The sequence below is a fragment of the Epinephelus fuscoguttatus genome, linkage group LG13 (genome assembly GCF_011397635.1).
Source record: "Epinephelus fuscoguttatus linkage group LG13, E.fuscoguttatus.final_Chr_v1".
Classification (NCBI taxonomy): Eukaryota; Metazoa; Chordata; class Actinopteri; order Perciformes; family Serranidae; genus Epinephelus; species Epinephelus fuscoguttatus.
The window spans coordinates 42,596,362-42,619,954 of record NC_064764.1 but is presented as its reverse complement, the minus strand read 5'-3'; the positions used below and the strand labels follow the sequence as shown (position 1 = coordinate 42,619,954).

Here is a 23,593-nt window from a genome sequence, read left to right as displayed (position 1 = left end):
TGATATCTCAGGTTATATCACACTGCTTTTTGACAGCACTGAATCTGCTGCAGTGTGATAATGGGTCTTGATTGTACAGGAATGAATACACTGATGCAGCCAGATAATAAAATAAAGTATTATAATAGTAGTAGAAAAAAAAGTTAAATGAAATAAATAAAGAAATAAATGTAAAGTAAAATAAAATAAAAAATATTATAAATAAAAATAAAGTATGAAATAGAAAAGTAAAATAAGATATAATAAAATAAAATCAGGTAAAATAAATTGAAATAAAATAAATATAAAGCAAAATGAAATTATAATAGAGTAAGATAAAATAAAATATGATAAAATAAAATGAAGTATAATAAAATAAAGTTAAATAAAATAAAAGAATATGACAAACAAGTAAACTAAAAGTTTAGAAAGATAACCAGGCACCGATCTGCTCAAAGTCTCAAAAATAATTAGTTCAATTTATTATGGAACAGACTGCCAATCAGGAGATGTTAAAATTAGGAACATATGGTCCCAGATTTTAGTTTTGATTAAAAGCATCACTACAATATTTTGAGCAGCAGAATTTGCTGTGCTTCACTTTAGTTCAGCATCTTTCAGCTGTTTAAACAGAAAATAATCCGACTGAAGAGCTTTGTGTCCTGAAGGTTCAATTAAACATACACACTTCAAATTCTGACAGATTTGGCTTTATTAGAATTTGGTTGTAAGAAATTGTGAGATGTCAAGACTTGAACATAATTCTCTTTTTCACCTCTCTGAGCCTGGATACAAACGGCCCGGACTTCCAAATTAAACAACACAATTGATCCAAAAAGACACCACTGAGAACATGAAGTGTTTTTCCTTTCTGACATCTGCAGAGTTAAATGTTGGAGTCACGTCAGGCAGCACCAACACACATCACTCACTGACACCTGCATGCAGGTGCAGTGTCAGCTCAGTCCAGCCGATCAGGGAAACTCTGTATAAACTCTCAGTGATTTTGAACTTCCAGACATTAAAGAACCTCCAGTGTTGCTTTGTAGCACAGACAGAGGAAACTGAGCCTGATGTTTGGGAGCCATGCGATCACACCGTGACGTGATCTCGTCCAGGTACTGGTAACAGGTAACAGAACCCACAGGTAGACGAGCAGGGAACACAGTCCGAGCTAAAAGGCAGATTACTTGGTCGCTGAGCTCCATCACAGTCTGAACATCGAGCTCGGCCCTCAGCTCAGAGACCTCACATATTGTTCAGTGAACTTAGTGGCCTCATGGTGAACAGTGATGCAGGCAGTATGATGAAGATCTGAAACTGATGGATCACTAAAACTCAACTGTCAACTGCATGTTTTTAACTGAAGTGCCATTTTCAGCCTGAATGTGGTCCGACGCTGGCCTCGCACCAAATGGCATTTCAAGCGATTTCACTGCTGCAGACAAATTTGCAGAGTCAGAATAAAACCATGAGTTTTATCTCAGTGGTGTGTGTGTGCTGCTGGGATCTCTATCCTTTGGTGTGAGGTGGTCCGATCGTCTTTTTCTTAATGTTCCCACAAAATCAAACGTATTTAATGTTATCATACGTCTTTAGTTTTGGCTCATGCAAATACTGAAGTTCATGAACACAGTCTCTTCCCACTAAAAGCTGACCAACAGAGGCTGGTAGCAAGTTAAGGGGAGAAAATCCAAAATGTGAAGTTTGTTCTCAGATACAGTCTATCTTTATGGATTATATTGATGCCGAATTGACAAAATACTTTCCACATATGGCGCCTTTTATCTTGTGTGTCTGGAGTGATGTGTTTCTGCAGACACATGAAGAATTATTAAAATGTCACATTTCTTAAAGGGAGTTTGGTGTAGTGTTTCCCACCAGGAGCAGGATGGGAAATAATCTCAGAAGGAATCTAGCTGTAGTCTGTAAACAGTGACCCTGCAGGATCTGCAGTCTTTGTAAAATCTTAAAGTGTGTGACTAAAACTGACGTTGTCTTGACTTGAAACTTTAAAAGTCTTCCAGTGTCTTCTGTTGTGGTCCTTATGCTTCAGTACCGCTGCTAACAACACTGGCTGCGTTTTCCAGATCGATTAAGAGCTTCTTAAGAACGCTCTTAACAGGATAGTGCACCCAACATGAAAATTCAGCCATTATCTACTCACCCATATGCCGAGGGAGGCTCAGGTGAAGTTTTAGAGTCCTCACATCACTTGCAGAGATCCAAGGGGAGAGGAGGTAGCAACACAACTCCACCTAATGGAGGCTGACGGCGCCCCAGATTCAAACGTCCAAAAACACATCATTGAAACCACAAAATATCTCCATACTGCTCGTCCGTAGTGATCCAAGTGTCCTGAAGCCCCGACATAAAAAGTTGTTTGGAAAAGCCTCATTTGAACTCTGTTTTTAGCCTCATTGTAGCCTGTAGCTCTGACTGCCTCTCTGGGCACCGCGCTCACATGTGTGTGCTTGCTCGCGAGACCAGCAAAAGCACGTGAACACACATGAAGGCGGTGCCCATGTCTCACGGCCTCGCGCAAGCGCACACACGTGAGCTCATCATTCTCTTACCAAGACTGCTTCTTATTTAGTCGTAGTCTTGTTTTCATCATGACAGTAGGTCATTAACAAATATTTACTGTCTTAGTTTTTCATTAGAATTATTAGAACACACATACACACGAGCAGCAGGGAATTGCGCGTTAGGTAGCAGCGCTGTGTGTGACTTATGTGCTGATGACGTGGTGGGTGATCGATGTGCCTGACATCGATTGATTTAGTTTCAGCACCGCGGCAGTGGTCAGCTCCTGTTGAGAGCGTCTTAAAGAGCGATCGTAAGAAGGGCATTAAAGGCATCTGGGAAACACTCGTATCTCAGCGACCCTTCTTACCAAAGATGTTCTTAACTGAGCTCCTAAGTCCTAAGATCACTCTTAACTGGGAAACGCAGCCACTGTCTGTCCGTGACATGAGGCTACGACACAAGTTTGAATCCGACCATTCAGACATGGAGACGCCCCTCCAGCTGCTGAGACAAAAATGATTCTGATCTTTTCCTGAAGACCTTTTGTATTCATCTTCTAATTACATCAAACCATTAAAAATACATGTTGACATTTACTCTGACTGCTTATAGTCTTTTAAAAGTGCTTTAAAAGTCCTCCAGTGTATGATGGGCCTAACAGTGAGCTCACATCCAGCCTGAGTGAGTCCAGTGCAGAGTGCAGTGAATACTTCCACCTGTTCCATCATCAGTATGTTTGCTGGCAGGAGCTCGGGGCCTGTTGACTCCACTGTTTTGTAATGACAAACATGGGCACTCTGTGCATTTGCCTAATTAGTTAGCAGCTGTAGAGAGAGGGATAATTGATTGCAGGGCAAGATGGTTGATTTGCAACTCAACCAAGCTAATAATTTGTTATTGATTGAAGCATTAGTGAGGAAAAACACCACAGAGAGATGTAACCCAGCCAAAGTGCTGCAGAAAGTTGATGCTCTCAGTTTTTAATCTACTTAAATGATATTACACCTCGCTAAGCTAACATCGTAAGGAGCGCAGGCCGGGAGATGATGAACTGCTGGTTTCAGCTCAGCTCTGTAGACTCATATGTTACGACTGGAAGAGATTACATTTGCTCAGGATGCATTCAGAGCGCCTGCATGTGCATTTTCTGTTGGAGCATTTGTATGTGTGTGTGTGTGTGTGTGTGTGCTGGCTGGCGCTGCTTAAATACGGCTCGGACACAGAGGTCAGAGGATGACTGGATATTATTCATGTGCTGATATGCATCACACGTGCAGTAAAAGTGCCTTCTGAGCGGACAGGAAGTTAATAGTTGTGCAAACATTTTCCCAGCTCATCTCAAAGAGCCACAAATTTTAAGTGAGCTCATTTCTGCTCCATCGACTTGAGGAAGCTTCTGCCTCATTGAACAGTCCACTACTGCATTCAATTTTCTCATTTTAATCAGCCATTAAATTAACTCCCAGAGTTTAATTGCACATTTTAAATAATTATCTGGAGGTCAGAGGTTAGGTATTTCTTTGAAATGGCTCATTGCTGAAGCGGAAGAGTTTTCTGGCCAGTTTCTCTTTTCCACTCTGTGTCCTTCACACCTTCTATCTCTCTTTCTCTCCTCTTTTTTACTCTGTAATTTACTCAGCTTTGTATCTTGTCTTTCCAGCCACCCGCTAGTTACCTAACATCCTCGCTTTCATCCCACGTATATGTCCTTTTTTTTACCAAAATTTTATGCCTTTTGCATTATTTTTCATTCTCTTCCTGCTCCTCTGTGCTGGATTCAGAGCCCACAGGAATTGAAAGTTGGAGAGAAGAAATGATTTTGAAGTGACTCAGAGAGAGATTCTTTTCTTTGAAGCCAGGTGTGAAAAATGTTGCATTGAGGTGCTGAAACTCTTCTCTTCTGCAGCTGTATCCCAGAGGCCCACCTTGGCAGTTAGAGGAGAGGTCATCACCATGACAGCGTCCTCGCAGGACTCCACCCCCTCGTCTATGGCCGGCCTCTTCCTGCTCCTCCTCCTCCTCCCAGCTGTCTTCACGCAGAACTCGGCTGCCCCGGCGACCCCGTCGTTGTTTGACCCGCTGACCCAACCGGAGTGCACGAAGAAAGAACATCCAAAGGTTTCCATCCAAGGTCAGACATCATCTGTAAATATCTGACAACGCTGTACTTTCACAAGGACACGAGAAAACTGTTTACTGGGAGAATTCAGACCTGTCTTTACAAACAGCTCGCCAGTTATCATTTCTCCTTCTTATCTTCCACACTGTTGAACCACAGCTTATTTCAAGGCTTTAGATTAGACGTTGTTTTTTACAAGATCATTTGGAGAACAGTGAGCGAGCACAGTTCTTCCTCACAGCGCAGGACGTGTTCATAAATTGCAAAATATTGAATTTATTCAGACTGAAAGAAGCTGCTGTTTTTTATTTTAGCGTCAGTTCCAGTTTTAGTCTGACTTTGGATTTAATTATTTGGATACAGCGACCCTCCGCTCTAAATAATGATGTTGACTTTCATCCTCGTCGCACTGATGCCGCTGCAGCACTTTGTCTGCCACGCACATAAACTCTCGTTAGAAGTCTGGTTAGGAGGAGAGATGAGGCTTCTCAAGTCCAAATGTAGCTGAGTTAACCTGGTTTCTTTGAGACCTAACACTAATTCCAGAAATTGGATTTCTTATCTGTAAATTTCACAGTAACCCAGTTACACTCTGACAAAGGCGTCACGATGCCTCTGTGCTGCTTCAGTTGACTGATAAAATACAACAAATTGCTTGTTGAATTAAAAAATCAAAGGAAATGATTTCTGACGTTTTGTTATTGAACACTGAGCCAACACAAAAGGCACCACTGAAAAAATATAAAGGAGGATAGTCACATTTTAAAGTGCAGTTTTCTACTGATACTCTCTTTTAACTAACTCAGAAAATCCCTGAGCATCTGTTCAAAATAATGTTTCCTCTCTGACATTCACACTGTGTCTGCACTCATCCTCACTTTCCTCCTTCAGCCGTGCAGAGTACAGCAGCACCAGTCTGATACCTCATGAATACAGATCCTGATCAGTCAGATGATGTCACGGCGAGGACTGTCTGATTGGTCAGAGGGTTAACAGCATATCAGACAAAGGAGCACACAGAGACAGTGTTATTTAATCATAGACTGTATAAAATCATGGGTGTAGCGACAGTGATGTCACTCATTAGGTTCTGAAGTCTTTTGGCTGTGGCCATCTTGGATTTTTGGAGCCATAATTGACGGTATTTGGATGAGAGTGTGGAGCTAACACTAATGGTAGATGCTAGTTTGGTTAGCAAGGTGCATTCACAGCGATGATTAACTGTGATAATGCTAATGCTAATTTCCACTCACAAAAAACAGGCTTTAAACCATTAAAGCAAAATGTACTTACTGTAAAAACTGAATATCTGACTCTGTAAAGGGTGTGTTACTTCAACCCAACTAAGGTGATAAAAATGTTACAATTAACTTTCATGAACTGAAAACACACTGAAATAGCAACAGCTACGTCTATACTCTTTGAATCTGGGGTCACCGCAGTGGTTACATTCAACACATCCTCACTGTGACCTCATCACATGTCCACGTTGGTCATGGACTTTCCACGTTTAACCAACACACACACGTGGTTACGTTTAGCCGACACACACGTGGTTACGTTTAGTCGACACACACACGTGGTTACGTTTAGCCGACACACACACACATGGTTACGTTTAGCCAACACACACACGTGGTTACGTTTAGCCGACACACACGTGGTTACGTTTAGCCGACACACACGTGGTTACGTTTAGCTGCCACACACACGTGGTTACGTTTAGCCGACACACACGTGGTTACGTTTAGCCGCCACACACACGTGGTTACGTTTAGTCGACACACACACGTGGTTACGTTTAGCCGACACACACGCACGTGGTTACGTTTAGCCGACACACTCACGTGGTTACGTTTAGTCGACACACACACGTGGTTACGTTTAGCCGACACACACACGTGGTTACATTTAGCCGACACACACACGTGGTTACGTTTAGCCGACACACACACGTGGTTACGTTTAGCCGACACACACACGTGGTTACGTTTAGCCGACACACACACGTGGTTACGTTTAGCCGACACACACACGTGGTTACGTTTAGTCGACACACACACACATGGTTACGTTTAGCCGACACACACACGTGGCTATGTTTAGCTGACACGCACACGTGGTTACGTTTAGTCGACACACACACACGTGGTTACGTTTAGCCAACACACACACGTTTTTACGTTTAGCCGCCACACACACACGTGGCTATGTTTAGCTGACACACACACATGGTTACGTTTAGTCGACACACACACACGTGGTTACGTTTAGCCAACACACACACGTGGCTATGTTTAGCTGACACACACACGTGGTTACGTTTAGTCGACACACACACACGTGGTTACGTTTAACCAACACACACACGTGGTTACGTTTAGCCAACACACACATGGTTACGTTTAGCCGACACACACACACGTGGTTACGTTTAACCAACACACACACGTGGTTACGTTTAGCCAACACACACGTGGTTACGTTTAGCCGACACACACACACACACGGTTGGGTTTAGGAACAAAGAACAGGGTTTGGCTTTACAGTCTTACAGGAAGTGAACACCGGCCTCCTGAGTGAAAGTCACTGGTTGTTGGACCCATCCACCGCCCCTCCCCCGCGATAACTTTCGTTGGTCTCCCACCACGTTTCCCCCTGACGCTGTTGCGTACAGTTAAACAGACTTCGTAGGGAGATTGGGTTGTCACGTTACCTAACCAATGTTCTCGCAGTGGTGGTAGCTTGTCAACAGATGACACCTAGCTGTCAACTTTAAGCTTTCATAACACTCAAACAGGTGAATTATATCAAAAGTCTCCCCCCTGCAGTCGCCATAAATGGGGAAATTAGCCATAGTGACCAAAACTGTTTTTAGTACCAGGCTGTAAACATGTTTACTTCCACATTTTAACATGGAGGTCTAATGAGGATTGACTCACTCCTGGAGCCAGCCTGGGTTCATTTTTTTGCCCAGGAGGTTGCCCCTTAAATTTTAATTTCAGCTCAGTTTTACTAATATGGCCCAAAATCACAAATCACAGTTAGTGTCAGAGGACTTTACAACACACATCTCCCTCTGTCCTCAGTGTCTCACAGTCGATCAGGACAAACTCCTAAAAAATATTTAACAGGAAGAAATCTCAAAGAAAAAGCTGATGAAGAGCAGCTGAGGAGGATTCTTCCTCCAGCGTCGGACAGATGTGCAGTAGATGTTGTATTTACAGTTACAGTGTGAACAGATCACACGATACAGAGAGAGAATTTAATATGTTTCTGTATTCAAAGCGAGCGTCACAGTCTCTGGTGATGTGTTTATCCGGCACGTTGACACCTTGATGACAAGAAAAAACATCATATTTTGCAGCAGTAATATTGACTGACATCATAATAGTTAAAGGATAATTCTGTCTTTTTATAGAGTCTTATTTTGTGTGCGTCTCCCTCTGAGCTCACACTGACTCTGAAAAGAAGTCAGACAGGATAATAAACACAGTCAGACAGGTTGTAAACAAACCCAGAGGTTAGTCCGTCTTAGAAGACACTGAAAATTAATACCCAAACTTTCTGCTGTAAACATCATTCACATTTTACAGACACTTCCTGCATCAGCTTTGACCTCCTGTTCTTACTGTAGCTGTGTGTAGTCAGCTTTCTTACAGTACGAGGAATTAGAGTTTTAGATCATGTGCATTTAGTGATGTTACTGCGTCCTCAGACCGGAGCAGTGACTCTGATGATGTTATAACTGATGGGAGTGATGACTGATTTATTCTTTAATGTTGAGGTGCCCGTATGACCTCACGTCAACGAAAGAAATGTAACTGAACCTTTTCAACAGTGGAAGAAGAATCAATAGTAAATGTCAGATGTTGGTGTCGGAGCTTCTCTCTGAGCTAACAATCGTACAGGGAGGAAGAAATTCTCCTCTAACTGCACCTCCAGTGAAAGATAAGATAATGAAGCCAGAAGGGGTTCAGCTCTTCCTCCGGTCATGCTCCAAACATAAACCTGAACCCTCCACAGAAACATTTATGAGGGCTGCGGCTGGTTCTCTGGAAGGTAAACAGGATCTGACGGGGAAGCAGAAGTGATGGGGTTAATTTAAAGACAAGCCACAGAATCTATTCAACGTTATAAAATCTGTCCTGAACCTCGATCGCTGTCGGAGTTTCAAATCTCTCTCATCACCTCCTAACAGGCAGTGAAGCCGTGTGTGTGTGTGTGTGTGTGTGTGTGTGTGTGTGTGTGTGTGCTCTTTATGTGTTCTGAAAGGGGTTCAATGCACCAAATTATTGCTCCCATGTATCTGAAAAGGACAGTTCTCTATTTGACGCTGTGGCCCAGCACACATGTTCTCTGTGTATGATCATGTTATGAATGGCACTTTCCACGGCAACAGAATAAACTGTTTTCATAAACATATACCTGTGCCACCTGCAATAAAACCTCGCTGCCTGGCATTCACGCAGGTCAGCGTGCAGCTATAAAAGAACAAGAGAAAGCAAGAGGGGACAAGATAGAAATGATTGTGCAGAATAATGGCGCTCTCTATCTCACCCGTTCATCTGTACAGTGGGCCGAGAAACAAGGTCTTCCTCACGGCATGAAATGGAACAGAACAGTTTGGGGGCAGCGAATCACAGATAGATATGGCAGAATGAAAGGTAAACACGCACAAAATTGCTGTGTTTATTTTTGAATAGGGCTGTTTGTGTTCCCTCTGCCGAGAGCAGCGACCAAGATTGGAGGACCGAAAAATCGCTGGTGGGGATCGAGGGACAGAAACACAAAAATGGAAGAGGTGGCCGGGAGGTTTTCTTGTGATTAGAAATATACTCTGCCCCCTCCAAACCACACCGCAGACGTTTCCTCCAGTCTTTTTCTGCAGTCTTGCTCTCTGCTGAGCCTCCCTCTGCACCCCGGGGCCAACTCACCGTGTTGTAGGTCTGAACTCTGGCTAATGGAACTGAAGACAGAAATAAAGAGCCTTGTGCCACCTTTTTTTTCCTTACTGGACTTTCTGTGTAATGCCTGAAGACTGCAGCTGCTTTGTGTTGGATTCTCTCTCCATAGAAGTGGTGAAAAGTCCATTATCAGTCCCCACAAAACTGAGCGGAGGTCACCTATATGCTGAGTCTTTGCCTCTGTACTGCTTCACACAGCAGGACTCCAGATGTCCAGATTAGCCCGAGCTTCACCGGTGCTTCACTTCAAAGGCACGCCACTTGAGAACGGCTCTCATGGCAGGGAGCTGCAGGGCTCCCGGCCTGCCATAGCAGGCAGAGCGGGGCATTATGTGGAGGCAGCCGTATAGAAAAGGCCTGCACAATGAAAGTGTCAGTGAGAACCTGAGATTAGCCTCCGTGATTGATGAGCGTTTTATAGCAGCTTGTTGGAGCGCTCCCTCGTCACCTGGAGGAGACCAGGGAGCCAGCTAAGAAGATTTCACAATGTGCATGCAGCGTGTGCACCAAAGTGTACATGCTTTAAGTCAGAGTTTTTGTTTGTGTTCATATGTTCCACTGCCACTCTGAGTGGGTGTTTGTGTGGCGCTCAGTTTCCCTGTGAGATTTAATCCAGGCAGTGTGTGTGTGAGCCGGGTGAAGGGATCAGTTGTGCTATGGCCTCTGAATCGGTCCCTCCACTGGAGCATGCTATCTGCATTAAAGCCTGGCTCCATCCTTAAGTATTTCAGCTCTGGCTCCGTGGACGCCGAGCTGAATTTGTCAACAAATGCATTGATACATCTATCACCAGTACGGCAGCTGTTTTAGTTCCATGGACAGAAGATTAATCCTGAATCTCTCCCAGACCTTTGACACAAAGATGGACTTTCTTTAAGAAAAACTTGACTACAACTTAGTTTTAATTTCAGATTGTACTTCCAGATATTAGAGAGGGTCTTTAAACTCTGCTGGATGTTTAATCTGACTACCCACTGGTCTGTGGACTCCTGTTCTGAAGGCATTTTAGTGACCATATTTGAGAGAGGGTGGAGCTAACCTTTAAGCTTAATTCACAACAGGGTACTCAAGACTTTTTCTGAGTGTTGCTCAACAGAAATGATGAGAGGTGTCACTCAACACTGTTTTTAATGTCAGGAGAACCTTATGTCGTGGACATCGTCGTATGCTGTCGTCAGTTTTTTTCATGTCGACTCCACTTGTATTTATTGATTCATTAATTTTATTTCCCAGCTCACCACAGTGAGTGAAGAGAATCTGCTGCAGACAGACACTGGGAGCTGATCAATCACTGTAGATAACGTACAGATATCGGTGTGATTTTTAACAGCTGTCTTTGCGGATTCTGCTGAGCACAACGGAAACATAAATGGCTACCATGGTGACGACTGAAACATTTTGCCAAAGCATGAATTGAAAAGCATTGTACATTTACAGCTATTGTAAACTGTGACAATGTTAATGCTAATTTTTGCCAGCAAAAAAAGACCATTAAAAGAAAATGTGTGTCAAAACTGAACATCCGACTCCTTAGAGGGTCTTTTAGTACAACCGAACACTGAACAAGACTTTTTTAGGTGACCAAACTTTACAGTTACAGCTACTTCTATACTCTGTGAGTCTGGGGTTACACCATGGTTATGTTGACAAACCAACGTTGTCACCGTGGTAGCAACATTTCAACAGATGGCACCAACCTGTCACTTTAATAGGGATGCACCGAATATTCGGTAACCGAATATATTCGGCCGAATATTGCAAAAAAACACACATTTGGTATTCGGTGGAATAAGTGAAAAACAAAGCTGAATAATAGTGCCGTGTTTTGATAACGCAATCAAACAGCGTGCCGTGACGGGCGGAGTAAAATGTCGGCAGTGTGGCGATCCGTCCGTCACCGCACTCGCATTTGCGACTAAAAATAGTTGAGCAAGCAAAGTAGGCTTAAATCATTCAGCACGCTGTGCGAGCAGCCTACAGAATTCAACCAGCAGCAGAAACGAAAGGCAAATCCCACTGATTGTGGGTTGAACGGGGGTCACAGACACAGACAGTAATGTATTCCTGTCAAATACGGCGGCCATCGGCTTACCGGCGATTGATAAGTCTGCTCCAATAATATCCTCTTCTTGGAGTGTGGACTGCCCAGAAGTACCTGAACAGCCGAGCCAGCCGAACACAGGTATGTGACGTGTCAGAGGAGAAACGAGCCGTTCACATTTCTCTCTTTGTGGCAGGTAACGGTCCACAAACCTCACCGCACTTTAGGGACTGTTCTTTACTTATGAAGGGACTGTTCTTTACTTGTCAGGGGAGGAGGGTGGCTGGTTGATTCTTATTTTATTTATTTATTTTATTTTGATCCCCCCTATGTTAATCACTTATTGATGCTGTTTTTGAAGTATGAATAAGTCAATAAGTAATTTATTCCATTGAAATATCATTGATGTATTATAGAAAAGTGATTTATCTTTTTATAAATGACAAAAGGCACATCTGCCTCATTTTCGCTGTGGTATCGTGATACTACTCAGAACCATGATATTTTCACTGGTATCGTACAGTGGGTCCCAATTTTGGTACCGTGACAACACTAATCTGGAGGGGGTTCATCTGCAAAAACTAATGAAAAACTAAACAATGATATTCAGTATTCGGCCAAGCGTTTAATATTATTCGGCTTTGGCCACAAATTTTCATTTCAGTGCATCCCTACACTTTAAGCGATGACGCCCTTAATTATGCGTAACTTTAAGCCTTAATTACATTTAAATTAGTGAGATACATTTAAATGTATCCCCCATATAGTTGTCATGAGCAGGGACATTAGCAATGAAGACGACAGTGTTCTTTTGTACCAGGCTGTAGACGTTAAGTTCTGGTGGTTTTAATATGGTTGTTTATGAGGAATGACTTGCTCTTGGAGTAAGTGTTATCAAAACAGATGGAAATGATGGCCAGAACTATGCTGTAATAAACCAGAATTATTCTATAATGTTGAAGTACGAGCTCAAGTCAAGGACAAAAATGTTGTTGTTACCTGAAACTTTCAAGAAGTCCAACAAGGATCAATAGTAAATGTCAGGTTGTTGTGTTGTTGTGAAAGTTGAAATTAGCTTTAGAGACCAAGACTGTTTTTTGTACCAGGCTGTGAACATGTTTATTTCTACACTTTAACATGAGGGTCTATGAGGACTGACTCACTTTTGGAGCCAGCCTCAAGTGGCCATTAGAGGAACTGCAGTTTTTGGCTTCGTTCTTCAGGCCCAGAGGTTACCACTTGGTCGAGCATTAAACCTCTGCAGCAGGTCTATTTTGACAGCACAGCACCGCTGTTTTCCAATCTGCCAGACCCCACCACAAACACAGCACATCGTATGTTTCTACGTCTGTGTTTCTGTCAACCACACCACAGATACAAGGCAGCAATACAGCATTGGAAGCACGTAACCTCCACCTATGGGCACACACTGTACGAGCCGCCAGCTCATGATCTAGATGGATGATACTGGCTCGCAGCAGAAGACTGCAGGTCTGATAAGAGCGTGGCATGAGGGCAGCGAGTGAAACGTTGTGAATCTAGATACGGAGTCTGTTTTCTGGAATTTATGGAGTCAGCTGTGCGTAATGTTACGAGGCCCAGAGAGGTGTTTTTGGGGCGTGTGTGTGTGTGTGTAAAGAGGTCAGCGTGGTTTATAAGAGACACAGATAAACTCTGGCCCTTCATCACACCCAGTGCAGCAATATCCATCAAAGCAACAAGATGTTTCATAAGGGAGTGTGTGTAGGAAAGTAATGGTTGATAATAAGACCTTTGGCTCAGGCTTCACGGCCTCCTTTAGAAAGGAGAGGAGAGGAGGAGTGGTGTGATAGATGAGATGGCTGGGTCATCTGCTCTGCCCAAATAACTCTGAAGAGAGACAAAGGAGAAGAGAAATTGCAGCATCGTTGCTCATTTCCTGTTCAATACCTTGCAAAACTTGTCTCTTCCATTTGCCTTTTGTACTCTGTGGTGTGCCCCGCCTGCCTGAACTATTCTCTGCACCCATCTTATCTCCACTCCTCTCTCATTCATTCTTCTCCTCTTCATCCTCCTCGTCTTATTTTCTCTTTCTCTCCCTCCTCCTTCACTGTCTCCTCATCCCTCCATCACCTTTTCTCTCTCAGCCGGCTCTTTTTAGGCCTTATAATAGGCAGAGAAAATGCCTCACACACTTTGTACAAGTCCTTCTATCTCTTTCATCGTTTGGGTAACGGTGCTGTCATGTTGCCATCTGAAGGGCTCTTGAGCAGCACGAGAGCGATGCCCCTGTAAGACATAAATGTTCACTTAAAAGAAAAAGTATCAGGCATGGATCTCTGATCTTATTTTTCATTTTGCACACCGTCTTACTTTGCCACCTGTCTGTGTTTCCCCCCTCGCTCATGATTACAGTGGTGGGGCTTAATTGGAGTGGAGCTATCAGAGCTGTGGCGTGTTTGCAGCCATCCATCAGGCAGCTGAATGGAGCTGAGTTTAGCATGCTGCTGGGGCCAGCCGCTCAGCCGCTGATGGTATGTCAGGATATCTGATGCTGGCCCCAGAGATAGCAAAGAGGATCAGAGAATAGAAAACATTTAAAGGCTTTACTGCCACTTTAACTGAAACGTAGAGAGGCAGCAGGAAAATTGCTCTCTTTGCTTTTCTGTGTCTTCCGTCCTGTTGGATAGCAGCTCTCAGACAAGTGCCACATTGAGGAAATGCATTAGCAATTTTACAAGCTGTCCTTATGTTTGAATAAGCTCCTGAGATGCTTTGCACACAAAAACATCAAGCCTGCAGATTTATTAGGTTGGAAACATTTCTTTAACATTTAAAGTCTCTCAAGTCTGAATTGAATGCCGTCACTTAAAGGCTACAGGTGCTCCAGATTAAGTGATTTTAACCCTTTTTCGTGCAGTTTTCTTTTGAGATACATCTGGAATCAGCATAACTTGCTCTTTTCAGTAATATCTCCTGCAGAATCTGTGATGTCCACAGAGGGTAAATTATGTTGATGGCATTTCTGAGCAGCACAGGGAGAAACTGCAAGAACAGCTCAGGCTTCAAAGCTTTAAATGCACGTCTACTTCTGCCTTCCTTTAAATGCACTGCAATATATTTATACATTAGATTGAAGTATCCTTGACTGCATTTACACCAGATCTGGTGACAAGGGGCATCTCAAAGCTTTCTATTCATTTCCTCTGGAGAGCAGAAGAGGCAGTTGGGCGGTGCTTGGGGGGATTGTTGGGGTGAGTCTCGAGGAAGTGTTGCGGCAGAGTCCTGCACCGACAGGTATCCTGCAGAAAGCTGTGTAACAGGTAAAAATATGAATATATATATATAAAATCATGGGTTAAAAGGAACTCCACGAGGGAGGGCAGCGGGTGAGAACAAAAATCCATTTTTATTTCTCAGAATAAACCAGAGTAAAAAGATGTGCAGTATATGTGTAATTTTCTGACAGTTGCTTTTATTTTGAAAGTCAGTGACACGAGTGTAACCTTTGGAGGTTTGATGGTGGTGGAAGGAGCATGCTAACATGTTTCCTAACCTGGCAGTGATTGAATGTTTTCACCATCCAGTCAAAGAGACGGAGAACCAGCTCCATGTGAGGGACTGGAGCCTGGGGGGGTTTGATCATGGGTGTGGGACTAGTCACGGGACTTTATTTAATGGATGCAGCTTTGACTTTAACATAATGACGGGTAATGGGTCGGTTCTGGTGCCCAGCTTTACGATGATGGACGGGTGGGGGTTTTCTAAAATGGACCCGTGCAGGATTGTGGGTTGCGGTGTGTCATCAGTCTGTATCTATGTACAGTCGATTAAATTTAACTTTATGTGAACGAGTCCGTCCAGCGTGATGTGACTGACTCACCAAAGATTCAGCAGTGGGATTTCCTGCTTCTTACCTCAGATGTTTTCAGAAATAGATTTTGGTGGATTGTTCAGACAAAATTACAAGATGTTTATGAGCAGGACGACATGTTGAACCAGGCACTGCCCAACTAGCAGCACTAATGCTCCACCCCTCCCACCATAGACCTAGTTTGTCTTGTTCAGAGGGGACAGAGGATCTTTAGGTGGAGACAGCAGGTCAACAGTAGACGCCACATATGAGTGGTACACGTCATCTGAAAGCTGGGAACCTGAGGATGAATTTGAGATGCAGCTCAGCGCTGTGTGTCGAGTGTTTCTAGTCATGAATATTAACATTGTGTTTTCATTAGATTCAAACTCTGGAAGTTTAGAGTGTGTTGGGTCCTAGAGCATTATGATGGAAGTAAGTTGGTGCCTTAAGAACTTCTGACATTTGTAGATTTCTGTAACAATCTGATTTCGGGTGATTGGATGGGAGCACTTCTGTTCTGGAAACTGCTGAGAGACCTCCTCATTGTCATCTGTGAACGCTCGAGGTCTTTAGTTTGTGGCCGTAAAGTTCCACAAAAAAGTGGTCTCACTACAATAAAATGGCCACTGTGGGGTCTAACATCATCACACATGAATAAAACTGGGCTCATTGAATCCACAAGAGTCTCAGCTTTTCAGACATATCCAATTCATGCAATTCTGAGTCTGTCTAGAGACCCAGGGTGCAGAAATACTAAAATACAATAGGTGAAAATAACACATTTATACTGCATCAAAAAGCTGCACAGGACTAGCATAAAGCAGGCATGTCTGTAAAGTGGAGACCGACAGATATCTTAAAGCAAGAAGACAAGGACCCTTACAGACAAGTTAGCGTGACGTGGTGCCAGCTGAATTCTTTAGATCCTCTAGTTTAACGTGACACCAGTATTTTCACTGGAGCTTTAAAACTCAGTCTGCTGCAGCCTTTAAAAGCTGTTGGCAGAGGACGCCGGCGTCCCAGGGGAGCAGAAGAGGTTAAACACAGGAGTCACAACATATTTAAGTGTCAGACTGAACTAAGGAAGCAGAAAGCTGCTGTGATAAAGAAAGCAGGAGCACTGTAGGAAGATGCAGCTAGACTGTATTCCATTAGCAGCCTTCTGCAGAGTTTCATCGCTCAGACGTTGAGGAATCGTGGAAGAACGTCCTCTGCCCTTAAGATGGTCATTAATTAAGCCCCGGACTTAAAGAGCCATTCACCTGCAAAATAAGTTTCAAAATCCATCACTGATAGAGCTTGTTAGAGGACCAGGAACACTCTTCATCATCGTCATCATTATTTCTCGTCTCGCAGCTCTTCTCCAGGAGCCGCTGCTCCCTCTCATGCACCAGGTGCCAGGTACAGCGAGTGAACATGGAGGCTCCGTCCCTCACAGCTCCGTCATGTTTGAGTAAAGCCAGTGCTGAACATTTACATAACAGATACCAAGAAGTTATTACTTCAGCAGACAGATACAGACAGCAGTTTAGCAGATATTATGTCTGAATGGTTTTTATTCCGTCACATCTCCTTTGGCTCCGTGTCACACTCTCTCTTCTGTCAGCTTTGGAACAACCTCACTGGACTCGTGTCAGCAGCTCTGGATGTTTCTCCACTGTTGCTTTGTGAGGCAGACACACGTCTTTACCTTTCGCTGACTGAGAGGCCATTAGCCTCCTGGACCCAGCGCCATTCCTCCTGTGGCTGCTCAGTCCCCGGTGTCTGCAGGCTCTTCCTCAGCTCTGCCCGTGACCTGTGGACCTCTATCTGAGTTCAGTCATGTGGGACAGGATGGCAGGACAGAGGGACAGTTGTGCTCCACTGAAGCACTCTCACAAACCACCACCCTCTGCAGGTTCAGCCACGGTGAAAATCCAAATTTGGAATAGTAGAGATAGTGAAGAAGAGGACGGGGTGGAGACCTGAGTGCGAGGAATGGCGAAGACTGATATGAGGAAGACCTAACAAAACATATTTCAGGGGATTTGGGCCAGATAAGGCCGAGGTGTGAGAAGATCTGGCACTGCACCACAGGGACAGTTTTGCTCCTTCAGTGCTGAGAGGAAATTTAACATTTATAGAGCTGCTTTATCTTTAGAAACATTCCTACAGTAAATAGATATTGTATGTAAATGTGTGTGTTGCAGAATGGATTCAGTCTTGTTCCACTATTCGGACACAATTGTTATTTTCACATTTCAGATGTGAGTAATTTTCTCAGCACTGCAAAATGTATCCAGAATGCAATCTGTGTGTGTGTGTGTGTGTGTGTGTGTGTGTGTGTGTGTGTGTGTGTGTGTGTGTGTGTGTGTGTGCTAATTGACACTGGAGGTGATCCTTCATTCACAGAATCATCTGCCAGATGGCAGCGAGCGTCTGCGACCCGTTGCGTGAACAGTTTTGGATCGGCCACCTTGCCCTGAAGATAACCATTTTTAATATTGCCTATTTCCAGCAAGTCGTCTTCCCATTAGCACGACATTGTGTTCCTGTGTTTCACCCTGAAGGAAGATGATGATCGACAGATACCTTTACTACAATATGTGTCATTCATAGCTCATTAAGCAGTGCAGCGCTCGAGGGGAGAAATCAACTAGATGCCTGATTATCATGCTAATGATAAAAAATATGATAAAGTGCAGGATGTTGTTACGTGAACATTTGCTGTTTGAGTCAGAATTAAAAAAGTAACAGAATTTAAGTTTACACAGTTTGGTTTTAAAGGTCATCTGAGCGCCTGCTCTGTCACTGCTTTGTTGTCTACTAGTCAACGGCCACAAGTGTTCCTCCAGGTCTTCCAAATGGATCTTAAAGCCATTTCAGTTGTGTTGTCCCATTCGCCTAGTCAGTGTCTGTAAATAAGTATTTCACCGTTGGAAAGATGGTCTTTTCATAAGACTCAGCTGTCTGTGCAGCAGAACGATGCAAATACTTTGAAAGTCGTGCCACATGAGCGGAGACAGCAGAAAACAGGGCTGTGGTGCTTGATTTTGCTCAACGATCTGACAACACTGCCGTACCCAGGCCCCTGGGAAGTGTGCCGGGCTTTGAAGCTAATTTTCATAGTGGCCAAAAAGTGCTACTGGAATATCCAGGGTCTGTCATGCCATCATGATGCCATCAGGTCTAAACAGCTTTTTCCCATAGACTAACATTTGGAATGAGACGTCAGTAAATCAGCGGCTCACAACCACCTGGAAATGACTCGTTTTAACATCAACATTTGATCCGTTTGGTTGAATAACATTTGGACAGTCTAGAAGAGCCACTTGATTAAATCATTTTATCCCCATCCAAGTTAGCAGAGGGCTAAACTGGGAGTGAGCTGCTTGGTCAGCAGTAGTGTCTTGTGCACCTGCACTTGGCCCAATAATGCGGGAGGCAATTTGACACCCAGGAAGTTGACCTTTTTTGGCTTTATGCACCACTGAGCAACTTTGATAGGAATGAACGGGGCCCCGCCTCCAATACTGTATCCAGTTCTCTTTATATATCCATGGTTGCCATCTTGGATTTTTGGAGCCTGAAGTGACCATATGTGGATGAGAGGGTGGAGCTGTGGAATATGGCGACGCCTCACAGACTGTCTTAGTAAAATTTTATTTTGTGAGTCCTATAGAAATGCAGCCCCTGTACAGTGTTCATAAACAGACCAAAACAGTTGTTTGTCCCAGACTGTAAACGTGTTTGCTCTGATAATATTTGGAAAGTCAAGTGGACTAATAAACTTCACTATGTAGAAAACAGTGTGGCACCCACTTCCTGTTGACAGACTCTCACTAATACAACTAAACAGTGCACTAAAATATCTTCTTAGGCGAGACGTAGACGACGCAGTGACAGGATATTAGTTTATATGATCAGCACGGTGTAGTTTTTGAATTTGATTTGAGTGGATCGCTCTTGATCCACTTTTATACTCTTTGTTGCCGTGGTGACGGGCAATATGAAAATGCATCCTGCAGTTTGAGCAACACCTGAAAGCCAGTGGGACATGGAGCGGAGCAGGGAGACCTACGTACTGGTTAAATGGAGGGAAGTTTTCCACAGTTCATTTACACATAGACACGTTATTATGACACAAAGGTGGTTGAAGTGTCTTTCTAACAGCAGCAGATCTCTCATTGTGAATCACTCCATCTCTCTCTAACTCTTTATTTCTGTCCCTGCTTGATGTTGGAGGGCTGGAAAGTGGGAGTTGAGGCGCTGCCTGACTCATTTCATTGTTATTTACACACACAGTCAAAAGTGGAGCGGCGTGGTGAAATAAAAAAGTTAAAGTTAGTTTGGAGCCTCAGGTGACAGAGATGTTTGATATAATTAGTGTTGAGTGTTTTTATACCTGCTGCAGCCGCTCATTCCCACTTTCAATCTGTGTGTGTGTGTGTGTGTGTGGAGGGGGTCCAGACTGCAGGAACAGCACAGGTCTGTGAGGCGTTCAGGCACGTGGGCGAGACGCCTGCCAAGCTGCAGACCACAGCTCAAGACCAAAAAACAACAGAACAGTTTGTTTTTAGTGAGTCATCACTGTTTTTCCAGCGGCTTCTTACCCCCAAATTCCACCAGATGCGTGTCGGTTGCGTCTGCGCTCCGAAACGGCAGCGGAGTCGATATGTCTGGCTCCGTCACAGCTGCGGCGATCCGGAGCCCTCCGCAACAGATACGCAGGACTTCTATTTTTGCCGGACGCCGGAGCACAACGCAGCAATTCAGCACAGAGCAGATCATGTGGGGCAGGAAGTCATGCACAGGAACAAAATAAAACATCCGGTTAATTTTCAAAATAAAATACACAGTGTTCACGGCGGATCATATTTCCCTGCAGGTTTTCAGACGTCATTTCACCCGTTGACACCATGGACGAGGAGATGTTAATCATGGAGGTGCACCCAGATGTCTTCCTACTACTCCTATGGTTTTGTGGTTCTATTTATAGAAACGACATCTTGTTATATCGCGCGATTATGCGTGAATACGTGAGATCTCGTGGGTCCACGTGACTCCCGCTGTCCGGCGGAGCTGCACCGCTTCACACAGCAAACACAGCCGGTGGGTGTTGACGGACGGCACAGCACGCAGCGGATAACCAGCGCAGCTGTTCCGCAACTAACACGCATCCAGTGGAATTCCGGCGTAAGACACCAAATATAGGTGGGGTTTTTCCCAGCGACCCGTCCCTGTTTTTCTACCGGGTCGAGTGCCACAAAGAGCAGTTGTGTTTTACTGGGGCATTGCTGCGTTCCCAGCCGGGATAGTGCCACTAGAAGTGGTTGGCTTTTACCGAGACACTGCTGCTTATCCAGTGTGAATTGTGTACGTAAAAACATGATCTTTTCCTGAACATTACAAAGGGTTCTTTGTTTTATGTAAGTTATAATGAATTTGCTACATTATCACTTGAAAAATGTATCTGTGGTTTTCACAACAGCCTTCAATGCCAACATTTATTCTGGTGATTGACTTGTGACGACATCAGTGATCAGCAAAGTTATTACAGTTCATTCTGCACATGAATTATGTTCCAGTTACAGGACGATATCCAGTAGCTATCCAACAGTTGTTGAGATATTTCACTCACAACCAACCTCATGATGGCACCAGAGGAAAGTCAGGGCATCAGTGACATCATTAGGATTCCTCCTCTGGGGACCAGGAATGTCTGTAGAACATTTCATGGCAGTTCATCTGGAGATATTTCAACCAGTGTGGACCAACTTACACACTGTGTTATTGTATGGCTCTGTCAGCTGGCACGTGACTAAGTGTTGTGCCGTCAGCCGTCAGATTCTACTCTGCCTTTTTAATCTGCAGTTCCACATTTGGTCTGAAGAGAACATATTATATCATGTTATTGTTATCATCTGTGTGTTTTGGTATAAAAATCCGTCTATATGTGAGTCTGCACTGTGGCCCTGAATGCTGACACGTCCCCCAGCTCAGAGATGGACAAAATGTGATGGGTTCACGCCCAGACGAGCCCAGCGGCTCACATTTACAGGGATTAGATGAAGGTAAGATTGGATCTTTATCAAATCGCCTGCTCAGAGCTCCAACTTGAGGGAATCTCACATTCCATCAGGCTTTAAAGCGATAAACGATTGGGATTGTTTTCAGGACGTGTGGCTCTCTGTGCGTCTGCTGTTTGTTTGTGCAGACAGATTTTTTTGTTTTTGATCTGCGATATGTTTTGCTTTGGTTCCCTCAGCTCCATAATATGTTGGCATTTTCCAGCCTCGACTGTCTTCATCCAGGCTCGGTCTAATAGCGAGTCAGATCAGTCGGGGTGCCACTTCACTGTGCCCACATGCTGGCTGTGTGGGAAGGAGCCGAATGTTTAAAAAGATGGAAGGAGATAGAGAGGTTATGATTTATGTCTGTGGGAGACGAATGCCTCAGCCACTGTCCTCATCCCTCTGGCAGCCACGGGCTAATGCATTAATCCGTCTGCCAGCCGATTGCAGAGGGGGAAAAAATAACGCAATAATCGTTCATCACGTCCGGCTTTGGGCCCCTGAGTTAACGGCGAGGGAGGGGGCTTCATACACACCCTGCTTTATTGTCCCTGCTTCGCCCCACCGCCAGGACAGACAGTTATGAGGGTGAGGAGCGAGCGGCGCATATAAAACCACTTGTAAGCAGGAGGATAAATGTCAGTCAGTGAAAGACCCCTCACTGTCAGAGAGGCCTTTCTAACAGAGTAAACAAGCTCAAGGTTCACAAGCTCTCCTGAACACCGCTGAATCAAATTCAACCTTTTTTTTTTTTTACAAGCTTTTGAAGAGATATTCATGCGGCGGGGAAATGTTTATATGCACGTAATACTCCTCAGTTCGAATTTCAAGTGATTCATGCTCCACATTAAACTCTGTGAACTGAACGCTAACAGCTCCTGTTTTTACTGTGAGGAGCGTAATGCCTCTGTGGGAATAATTCTCTTGTTATCTGTTCCTCCGCTGCACATTCTTATTTTATGGTTCATGTCATATGCTCTGTTTTAATGCTCTTATTTTATGGGCAGAATAAGTCACTTTAACTGTCTGTCATTTATCTAAATGACATCATTTTCTATTTCTGGATGTTTTCCAGAATATTTAGTGTGTAACGTCGGAGGCGGGGCTTGAGTGTGTGTGACAGGCGCTGTATTTTACCCCACTCAGTTTGGCTCAGGTCACCTCCTACTTTTTATGAGCAGCCGTCCTGACTCTGTTCTGTTGTATAATCTCCATTCTTTGGTGACGTGGTACGACTCTGCATTGAGGCAGAGGAGCACAGGACGAGCCTTCAGGCGTCACGTACGCTCACACATACAACACACGTTTAATAATCACGCTTTTATCGCTGGTTCAGATTTATCTGAGTCCTCCCAGGTGTTGTGTCCCAATCTCTGTATCACGTTGTGTCTTTGTGCAAACCCGTGCTCGTGTCCGACTCTTTAGGTCAACTTCAGGTCTGTTTACATAAGATAGTGAGGCAAAGATGGCCGACACTCCTCGCTCCCCTCTGCTCCTCCAGCTTTGGCCTCTGCAGCCATTAATCAGAGAGCGATGTACAGATGGTCCCGCTCGCCTCCTTGCTCCGGCCTTGTATGGTTCCTGCACCCACCCTGCGTGTCAAAGATGGTCGACCCGTGCATACACGCTCGATGTGAGACACATAAAGGATGTGCATATGTGCAATATAAATATTTATAGAGTGAGTAAGAGATGGTCGGCGTGTTATTGAAATTACAGCAGGTCGTCCGGTGATTTACGATGTGTGCTGAGGTTATCAGTGATTTAATCCTCTGTGTATATAAATGTTTTACAGTCTATTAATATGTTTTACTCTTGTTCACATTTCTCTTATGTTCCAATAAGAGCAGAGCATTTGTTCATATAATTAACCATCAGTTTAGTGCTTGAGGCGGTGCACGTGGTGCTGTGACTGATTGTGTTCTGCAGCTGCTGGGCACTATACGGTGCATATGTTACACTTCACTGAGGCCTGAATCATTTATTTAATATATAAGTTTGATATTGCGAACATGATTAAAGTTGTAATTATTTTATGAAAATTAAAATCAATGCCTGTGTTTGTGATTT

The 23,593-nt window shown here is 44.0% G+C and overlaps 1 protein-coding gene across 5 annotated transcripts in view; it reads left to right on the top strand.

Moving 5' to 3' along the window:
• sema5ba (sema domain, seven thrombospondin repeats (type 1 and type 1-like), transmembrane domain (TM) and short cytoplasmic domain, (semaphorin) 5Ba) overlaps positions 1–23,593 on the top strand; it is a 265,659-nt gene that overhangs the window by 103,020 nt on the left and 139,046 nt on the right. For all 5 annotated transcript variants that reach the window (XM_049594061.1, XM_049594062.1, XM_049594057.1 and 2 more), the window contains one exon: positions 4,415–4,639. In XM_049594061.1, the coding sequence (XP_049450018.1) occupies positions 4,462–4,639 (178 nt within the window). In that variant the 5' untranslated portion in view covers positions 4,415–4,461. The remainder of the gene's footprint in view (positions 1–4,414; positions 4,640–23,593) is intronic.